The following is a 10,152-nucleotide window of genomic DNA, read 5'->3' on the forward strand; positions in this document are numbered from 1 at the left end:
AGTAAAGGAGATAGTTGGAACCTTTGCTGTGCCTCTGTTTGAATCTGTGGCTGACTTGTGCTCTGAAGACTGTGCAAGTTTGGTTCCCTCACCTCCAGACGATGTAGCTGGGAACTGGAAATAATTCAGAGATGGACTTCTGGTCTAACCCAGCACAGAATTGCTCTGTTCCTTTGTCAGTGTGTGGCGTTCAGACTGACGCTGTATCGTGAGAGGCAGATGGAGATGTGTGAGCTTGACAGGCAGAAGGAGGAAGAATCAATGGATCAGCCGACACAGTTTCAGAGCTGAGGCTCTGAACATGTATTGCCTCTGACTCCTTCGGTGAGTCATCTCTAATTGTGCTCCATGTCAGAGGACTTAGTCACAGCCTTATTTGCTGAAAATTGTATTTTTAGCACTATCTCTTCTACAGAACAGTGATATTTTTATGTTTTTGAAGTGGGTTCAGGGCTATGACATGTTATTTTTTTTCAAAGAGAATTAATGTATATTTTGTGCAGGAGGATTAGTGATGTTCCAGTTACTGTATTATACGTCTTCCTAAAATAAGAACAACTTGAAATTATTTTCAGTCCCACACAGTTACAATGAGCTGGGCTTCAGTAAATTACTTTTTGCTTGTAAGTGAAGTCCCAGAGGTGGAATTTTCTAGCATTAATAATAGTAAAGAAGATATAGTCTGTCATTTTAAAGTTTATATGTAATAGATTATTTAACTTCCTGTATATCTCATATATTTTTCTTTTTTTTTGTTCTACTTATGTCACACTGGTTTTTTTTATTTCGCACAACTGTTTAACATCTTATGTTGGTAGATGTCATGATAGAGCTGAAATTTGTGATGTAAATTATGCTATTTTCTCTCATTATTGTGTTTATCTTTTATGATAAGATTCTTTTCAATACATTTATTTGAATACTGCAGGGTACTTTCATTGCTTGGGCATTGAATGTGTAAAGGACATGCAGAAGAATCACCAGTCAATTGGGAGTTCTGTGTGTTAATTCTTGCAGATATACAGGGGAATGTCCCCTGAATGGCTACCTATATCTACTCCAGAGGTTTAGGGTTATAAGCAAGAAAGGCTTTGGTTGTTTACATAGAATTTAGGTGGAATTGAGGGGCCTCATTTAGAAGATTTATTCAAGCAAGGGATCGAACTCAATTAACAGCGGTTAACAATGAAATTGCTTCAGAGTTAGATTAAAGAGGAAATTCCGAAGGCTTTTAATGAATTTCTGGTTGTAGAGAGCACCATCTTTGCTAGGAGGGGCTGGATAGTGTTCCCTGGCCATGCTGGTTTATTATCTGCTAGTGACGTGTGCTTTGTCAAGTGTGGTGACGTGTGATGTGGCACTTCAGTATGAATCATAGCTGCTGAAGCAGTACCTGCAGCGATGGTGTGCCCCTTGCATTACTGAGACTTGCTTTATTGAGATTATCCCACTCCAGACTCTCGTGGGATATAATTTTAAGGAGATTATTTTCTTTAGGTCTTATGTCTTTTATTTAAGTTTATTATTCTTGGGCTGAGTTCCCATTTTCTTTTTTACCTGCTTCTGAAGTCAAACATGAAAAAGAATTGTATGATGATCGATCTCTAGTCCAGGCTGGGGTCACTGAAAATCTAGTGATGCTAGATGTTGTTTCTGACAATAGCCCCAGAGTTGAAAACAGCTTAATTTCCCGGCACCTTCCTTGATTATCCAGTGGCTCCCATCATCCCGAAATGCTGTATTAGTAGTCCAGCTCTGTCTTTTTTCCATTTGCATGCTAGAGGCATCACTCTCTCAAGAACTGTCATAACAACAACAACAAAATCTACAGAAGCAAGAGAGAGGTTTACTAATTCATTATGCTTCTTATAGATTATTCTGTAGGGTAAAAAAAATGCATGAAACTTGAAACTTCCACCACAAGGAGAAGAGAAGGCTGAGGGGAGACTTTATCTACGCTTACAAGTATCTAAAGGGTGGGTTGAAGGAGGATGGAGCCGGACTCTTTTCAGTGGTTTCCAGCAATAGGACGAGGGGCAACGGGCACAAGCTGGAACATGGGAAGTTCCACTCAAATATAAGGCAGAACTTCTTCAGGGTGAGGGTGCCAGAGCCCTGGAACAGGCTGCCCAGGGAGGTCGTGGAGTCCCCTTCTCTGGAGAAGCAGTCTGAGGCCTCAGTGATGTGCTCTGGGCAACCCTGCCTTAGCAGGGGAGTTGGACTAGCTGATCTCTAGAGGTCCCTTCCAACTCTGACAACTCCGTGAATTCGTGAAACTATTTTTCTCATAGTCTGACGACAGGCTCGTTGGTGCTGCTTTGAGACACCTTTTGAGAGGCCAGCTGCAGGAGGTGTCCCGGTGCAGTAGATGGCACCCTATCCCTCGATTTCGCGCTTATGCCATCAATAAAGCACCAAAAGAGTACAATTATGGGACCCGGCACTGAAACTTCCCCCGATTTGGGTAGCGCAGAGCTACCTGCTGCCCCGGGGGCCTTTTGGTGTTGTCTGGGGGGCTCTGTCCCCCGCCCCCCCCGCCCCGAGCGGGCCCGTTTCCATCCGGCCTGCCAGCTGGGCGTCTCCCCGCACCCCCTTTCATTTCCTATTTATTACCTATTTTATTCACTTCCTACAAAGCTGCGCTCGTTCCCTAACGACCCCTCAGCCCCGGGGGGGGGCGTGGGGGGGCGCTCCGCAGCGTCTGTGGGTGCCGGGGGGTGTGTGTGTGCGGGCGGCCAGTGCCCTCCCCGCGGGGCAGGGCGGCGGGCGGGGCCCGGCGGGGCGGGCGGCGGCGTTAAGGGCCGGGAGGAGGCCCCGCACTTGTTGCGGGCTGGCGGCGACGCTGGCTGCGGGGCGGCTGGGGCTGCGGGGTAGGGAGAGAGGCGCCGGTGCGGAGCGGTCTGGCGCTGTCGCCGCCATGGGGCGGTACTCGGGGAAGACGTGCCGCCTCATCTTCATGCTGGTGCTCACCGTCGGCTTCTTCGTGGCCGAGCTGGTGTCGGGCTACCTGGGCAACTCCATCGCGCTGGTGTCCGACTCCTTCAACATGCTGTCGGACCTCATCTCCCTCTGCGTGGGTCTCTCCACGGGGCGCATCGCCCGCCGGAGCCGCCGGGGCCCCCGCGCCACCTACGGCTACAGCCGGGCCGAGGCGGTGGGGGCCCTCAGCAACGCCGTCTTCCTCACCGCCCTCTGCTTCACCATCTTCGTGGAGGCCATCCTCCGCCTGGCCCGGCCCGAGCCCATCGATGATGCCCAGCTGGTGCTCATCGTCGGTACCCTCGGCCTCGCTGTCAACCTCGTGGGGCTCCTCGTCTTCCAGGACTGGGGAGCCTGCTGCCGCCGCCGCCGTCACCAGCCACCTGCCCCACTGCCCGCTGCTGCCATGCTGCCGGCCATTCCTGGCAGCGCCCCGACGGGGCAGACGGATGAAGCAGGTGCCTTTCGGCTGCATCCTTGCTGCCTCACCTCGCCACCCTCATGTTCCGGCACCTCTCCCTGGCCCTCGCACCCTTCCCCATCCCTCCCCGTCCCCGCTCTTCCCTCCTGTCCTCTCTTGGCGCCTGCCAAGCTGCCAGAGCCATCCTCTGGGCCCTTTTGGAGCCCCAAACCCACCCGTGGGCCCTGGGGAATTTTGCTAAGCTCACTTGGACACCCACAGTGTCTTTCACCATGTGCTTCACACCGGGCTACTACTGGGCGTCCCTTTGGGACAGGGGAGGGAGGCGTTGCTCAGAGAGCTGCTTGGCAGATATTTTGGCTTGTTTTGTTTATGTTTGTTTTTTTTTTTTTTTCTTGTAATCTTTGAAATAAGTTGGTGTTGAGAAGGATGATGTTTTTTCTGTTTGTAGAACTTATACACAACACAGCGTTTCTTCTTTGAATGCAGGTGATGCACCAAATGACCAAAAAAGCCCTGGAGAGGGGCCTGAGAAGAAAAGAGAGAGGAAGTCTGAAGCCTTAAACATCAGAGGTACAGCATGGGAGTATACTGCTAATGCTATATTGACTTTAAACGCTTTCTGGTTTCCATTTCAGATTTTTTTTTCCTCTCAAATATCAGTAAGAAGTAGAACAAAAGCACAGGAGTTTTCTGTGAATATGGACCCAGTTATCTTTAGCAGAAAGGTTTTGGTTGCATGAAATTGCATAGATGATAACAAAATAGTGTGATGCTACTTTGGCTCCAAGTGTGTTTACATTTCGATTGTAATTCTTTAGAAGAGTGCAGCTGAACTTTTTGGAAAGGAGACAAAGCCTCTTGCACTAAGCTCAGGTCACTTAAAGGCCTTATAGGAAGGTAAAGCTGGTATCTTTGAGGCGCTTCTTTAAGTGTCACTGCTGTAGTAGTTGAGCAGTTTTCAGCTTTAAAATGCTTTTGGGCAGAAAGCAGAACTTCTTTAAATCCCAAGGTTAACCATGTTTTGTAGTCGGCACGAGGAAAAAGGTGCTGAAACTGATGCTTCAGCACAGTGTTTTAGCAGGTCCTTGAACTGTGAACCTGCCCCTGAGAGAGTCTGTGACAGTATCAGCCCTTCTTATGTTGTAGTTTGGCAGGTCACTGCGTATCTGCAGAGTGAAATAAATTATCCATTTGTCTCTTTCCCTCTCTGTAAAGGTGTTTTTATGCATACACCTTTACATACCTATTCTGAGCAGAGCCAAAAGCAGGTATCTTTCAGTATTTTAAACATTGAGTTTGTCCCTCAAAGAAAGGGCTGTCAGCTGAAACAGGTTGGTAGTTTCAGGCTTCTTATGGTCACCTATCAGCATCTGATATTCCTCCAAAGTTGTGTCTGTTGGCATCACTGAATGATGCCACCACTGAATGAATTCAGCTTAAAGAGGTCGACATGGCAGTCAGGCACCTGGGCTTTTTTTGGTGTGTGTCTGGCTGCCTGTCTTTCAAAAGTGTTTTCAGACTTGGATAAATGTGTCTGTCAGGGAAGACACTTTGGAAATCAAACCATGTGCCAGAGCCACAACACTTTCCTGAATGTCTAGAAAAGTGTGTCACTGGATATTATGGTATTATAGTGGTAAGATTACTGGAGCAGGAAAAGCAAACTGTCACTTTCAGGAACGGAGGAGAGAAGGGTAAGAAATCGATGAGTGTATTTTAGGGAAGGCCTTGCCTGAATGAAAATGCTTAAGCAGAATGAAACTTTCAAATATGTCTGAAGGATAAGGAGTTTTGTATCAGATATTTTAAGATACCTGTAATCTTTAATTTTTAAAAAGAGACTTCTTCTCTAAGTGCTACTTTTGCTTTAATCTGTCATCTTTGCAAAATCTATTTTTATTGTCCTTAGAAATATTCCTTGCCTCTTCAGCAAGTGTTACAGATACACGGCTTTAAAATTCTGATTCAAAATCTGTGGTTTTTCTTTGCTGCTGTCAGTCAATTATATGGCTATATTTACTTCATAGTCACTTGACAAAAAATTCTATACATTATAGAATTGGAGCCTCCCTGAAAACGTAACTGGACATAAAAGGATTGGCAGAGGAATCGGTTCCTCGATTTTTAGAAGTGGTAGGAAGAGCAATCCAGTCATTCTGCCCAAGTTAATTATTGTAGTGTAAAATTATCCTTTTTACTTCTTGAGCATATGCAGGGTAGTTCAGACTTTCCAACACAAGCTGTTGGAAATTATGTGATACTGACTTTACTAAAAATTTATATTTGATTCTATTTTATAACCATAGCTTTAGGGGGTGTATAGGGAGATGGGTTCATTTCTGTCTAGGTCCTCATTATGTGATGTGTAACCAAGAGGTACATATTAACCATGTTAATAATGTAAAATAAGCATTTTCCAAATTCCATATTCTCAATTCATAATTTATCATCATTCTGACATGCTTACTTTTTTTTCTTAATTCAAAAGAAGACTTTCTGAAACATTTTCCTGTGCTTTTTAAGCTGTGCTCTCTAGTTAGTTGCTTTGGCAATTGAATCCTGCCTGTCCTTGTTTGTGCAATAGCTGATAGCCCATGCTGAATTGGGATTATTTGTAAATGAAAAGGAAACACTGCAACACTGTTAGGAGGAGTAAAGGCCTGTGGGAGACTGCCAAATGGGGCAGAACATGCCTGACTCCAGCAGAAAGAGCTGCGCTCGCTGGAAGTTTGTACTTTCTTATCTGACCCAAGTGATTCAGAGGAGCTCCAGTGGTTATTTCCTTCATTTCTCACACTGAAGATCAATGTTCATGCAAAGAGCTGGCAAGAAACAGCAGCACGGGCATGGCTCTAGGTCTAATACAGCATCCATCATCAGCAAAGAGTCAAAAGTCTTTGCTGTGTGTTAATGTGTTTCAGAGCCTTTTACAGCTTCTCCATCCCAGAGGACATGGTTAAATGGGAGTGAAGCTCTTGAAAGTGCTTGTCATACGGATGTTAAAGGAGATGGTCCATTTTATTCTCTCACAGGCTCTGAATAAAAAGTATTGACAAAGAAATAAACTTCATATATCTAGAAATGCTATGAATTAGGCATAGGTTGGAATGAAATCTGAGCGTGAACAGTAAAGACTGACAAAACTGGAGTGCATTTGAGCAATGGTGGGAAAAGGGAAGATTATGTAAAATTGTCCAAAACTTAATAGCAAGAAGACTACTTTCTTCATTGTAGTTGAAAGGGCAGCTAAAATGTGCTGTTACTAGAGCCTGTTTGGTGTCATTACCTTTTGTGCAAAAAAACATCTATGTGTACCCAGTGTTCCCCTCAATTTAGAGTTGTCCAGGCACATATTAAACTGTGCATCCATGTGACTAACTGAAACCAGATGCTGATTCTTTTGGGATCTGAGGGCTAGTAGTGTTGGTAGGACAAAGTTTAATACAACGAGTAAGCAAGCTTGAGCCAGAAATTGGAGTTTGAGGGTGTTTGAAGCCATAGGAACAAGCCTATATTTCCCTTAGGTAATTTTTCAGATTTCAACAGCATCATAGACGCTGATGGAGGAGAATAACTGTTACTGGGGGTGGCCTGTGGCTCTCTTAGCTTCCATGGTAGAACAGATAGATTTAGTCATCAATTTTTAATTGGGTATTGAGATATAACGTGCCAGATTCTCTTAGTAATCCACAGGCATTTAAGCAAACACATTTTATGTTGCCATGGCATTGCAGTTGGACTGCAGTTGCTAGCATACCCTACGTGTTTAATAATGCATCCCACTTAACAGCTGTGGTTCAGAGTTAGTATTTCCCTTGCTGTTTTGTTCTGAAAGCTGTTATTGAAAACTTTGGTTATGATGTTAGTGTTTGGAATATTGCGTTTTTCATGTCAAGTGGGACAGACTTGAAAAATGAAGCTTTACTTTCCTGTTCTCCCTCCCCAAACAAACAGACAACCTGACAACAACAACTCACTAATGGAAATTGTGCTATTTGTTTCAGGTGTTCTTTTGCACGTTATGGGAGATGCACTTGGATCAGTGGTTGTGGTAGTTACTGCTACAATCTTCCATATACTTCCTCTGGAGGGTGCTCCGTGTAATTGGCAGTGCTACATTGATCCAAGCCTGACAGTAATTATGGTGTTCATCATCTTGTCTTCTGCATTCCCACTTATCAAGGAGACCTCAACTATTTTGTTGCAGATGGTTCCCAAAGGTGTTAATATGCAACTACTGAGTAAGTCTGATTTGTTGTTGAAATGCTATTAATTTTAATGATATATTTCAATGCATATGTTACTTCTGAAATGACATGTTTGGATTTTTTACTCATAATAGCTCTAAATTCTCAAGAACTGTGAGAGTCACATGCCTGTGTCCTAGCAACATGACTCAAATCTCTATGGATTAGTTAAAGCATGCATTTTGAGAATGTGGTACTCCAACAATACATCAAAAATACCAGGTCTTGAGCTGTTAATGCTTTGTGCAGGGTGTTTGTGACAGAAGCAACACTGAATTACAGTATTTCTGAACCCTGCAGCAGCTTCTTCCAAAACAGGTTAGAGATTTCCATTAAGGTTGGTTAATTTTGTAGCTTTCGGCATTGCCCACACTGGTTAATTGTGGGGTAGCACTGGTTATTTCTGGATTTTTGCCATGCTCAGGGCTACAGAAATCAGAAGATGTAGGTCTTGGCCAAGGAAGTGCTGCTATCACGTTGCTTCTGTGAATGGCTGGTAAATGGCCATTAGGAAGTCTGAGGGATGGGGTGAACCCAAAAGGAAGGGTGCTCTGTTCTTGTGGTCGTCTGAAGGCTGAACTGAAGTTTATTTGTAAAGCTGTACTTTATTAAGTACAGCTCTTTTAAAAAGATAATTTGGAGACTACTGCTTTTGGATAGGGGTCTTAGTGGGAAAGCTAGTAATTAGCCAGTACACCAAAGCCTCTAATATCTTTCTCTTGTGTCTTCCAGCTGACAGACTAGCTCGTGTTCCAGGGGTTAAGAGCCTTCATGAGGTGCATGTTTGGGAGCTTGCAGGTGGGAAGAATATCGCTACTCTTCATATCAAGTGCCAAACCCCTACTGATTACCAAGATGCTGCTTATAAAATACGGAAGGTTTTTCACGAAGCAGGGATCCATTCTGTGACCATCCAGCCTGAGTACGTTGACCACAAGACCTCCCATCTACTGTGCAGCTCACCCTGCATCTCAAAATCCTGTGACTCTCAGCTGTGCTGCAGTCAGCGGGAGCACCCTCTGGCTAAAACTAACGGCCGTACAAAGAAAAACGATAGTTGCCTTTCTGCACAGCTTAAAGACAATGGTTCAAGTAAAAGTGATATTGAAATCCCTATCGAGTACCCACAGGCAGAGGATGGCATTAAAAATGTGAAAAATTGTGGCATGTCTGATGACAAATCACAGTTGAGCAGTACAAGACTTTAAGCAATTCCTTCTACTCTGTGTAATGTTTTCATAGAACAAACGTATGCTGGCTGGGAAGAGGGTCATCAGTGGCTGTAGCTGGAGTTGGCATGGCAAAAAGATTTCTGTGCTTTAGCTGTAAACCAAAACACACCTAAAACACCTTTGTATCTGAAATCAGGATTAATATTTCCATGAAGGGTGTTGCATTCATCTAAGATTTTTCTGATACAGCCTAACCCAGTTCCTTACCAAACTGTGTGTGAATTTCTGTTGTTGAAGTGGACGAGGTGTATTGCTGTCTGCACTGATGCTTGCAGTTAATGGCCAGTGGCACTGGGAATGAAACTCTGGCCTTTTCTGCTGAAGCAAGCTGTTTCCTGAAAGCCCTGTGGCCAGTTAACAATTGTACGGGACTGAAGTACTGTATATTTATAACGGACTTCAGCAGAGGTGCTTTACTGATCCTTAAACCCCATTTTTGCATAGAAAATTCATTTTTAACAGTGGTGTGTGCTTTTGGCCAGTGGGGTTTGTGAATGAAATTAAAAGTGTCTAAGGGGGAAGGGAAGCACTCAGGAATTTTGACTTGCATTGTTTTTTTGACTGACTCCTGTATTTAGGGAGAGAGTAGAAGCTGGTCTTGCTTCTCTACTGGTAATGCTGGAGTCCTAGCCTAATCACAGATAAGCATGCTAAAGAATAGATCTCTTGTCATGAAAGCAAAGAAATACTTATTAATGTTGTCTGTACTGAATCTAGGAAGTGGAAAGGCAGTCATCCAGTTAACTTTTATCTTGTTCACTGTTGTGATTGCACAACTCAGTCTCTTTTATTATTTTTTTTTCCTTCTGACAATGGAAGTTATAATAGCCACAGTCTTAATTCATCATTGTGCAGTATGGTTGCAGTATGTTTAACACTGAGTGTCTGTCATTATTCATGCTGAATAAATAAGCTAATATGTTTATTATGAACAGTTAAAATTCTGCAGTTCAATTCTTGAGACACAATTCAATATTGTGTTAAGAAAGTCCCTTTAAAGTTTTATATGCAGTGTTATCACATAGAGGATGCTTTAAAAAAAAAAAAAAAAAAAAAAAAAAAAAAAAAGTTGCCAGGGAGAGATGACCAAAATTTTTTGGCTTGCTTCAGCTTCTCTTTCACATCAGTAACCTATTAAATAAAATTTAAAAAAAAAAAAAAAAAAGAAACACAACAAAAACCCAGCAATTTTTCCTTGTTTAGTCTTGATTATTTCTTACTGGTGTATTTTAAAGGTCTAAGCCTTCCCCTCTGCCCTGCCCCTTCTCCC

The 10,152-nt window shown here is 43.6% G+C and overlaps 1 protein-coding gene across 1 annotated transcript; it reads left to right on the forward strand.

Annotated features, from left to right (window-relative positions):
• Positions 1-2,861: 2,861 nt before the first annotated feature.
• Positions 2,862-9,950, forward strand: SLC30A10 (solute carrier family 30 member 10). The gene is made up of 4 exons (XM_014951298.1): positions 2,862-3,437; positions 3,890-3,973; positions 7,408-7,644; positions 8,383-9,950. Exons 1-4 carry the CDS (start codon positions 2,918-2,920, stop codon positions 8,856-8,858), a joined length of 1,317 nt encoding a protein of 438 aa, XP_014806784.1. The 5' UTR covers positions 2,862-2,917; the 3' UTR covers positions 8,859-9,950.
• The last annotated feature ends 202 nt before the right edge of the window (positions 9,951-10,152 follow it).

The sequence above is a fragment of the Calidris pugnax genome, unplaced genomic scaffold, assembly GCF_001431845.1.
Source record: "Calidris pugnax isolate Ruff unplaced genomic scaffold, ASM143184v1 scaffold24, whole genome shotgun sequence".
Taxonomy (NCBI): Eukaryota; Metazoa; Chordata; class Aves; order Charadriiformes; family Scolopacidae; genus Calidris; species Calidris pugnax.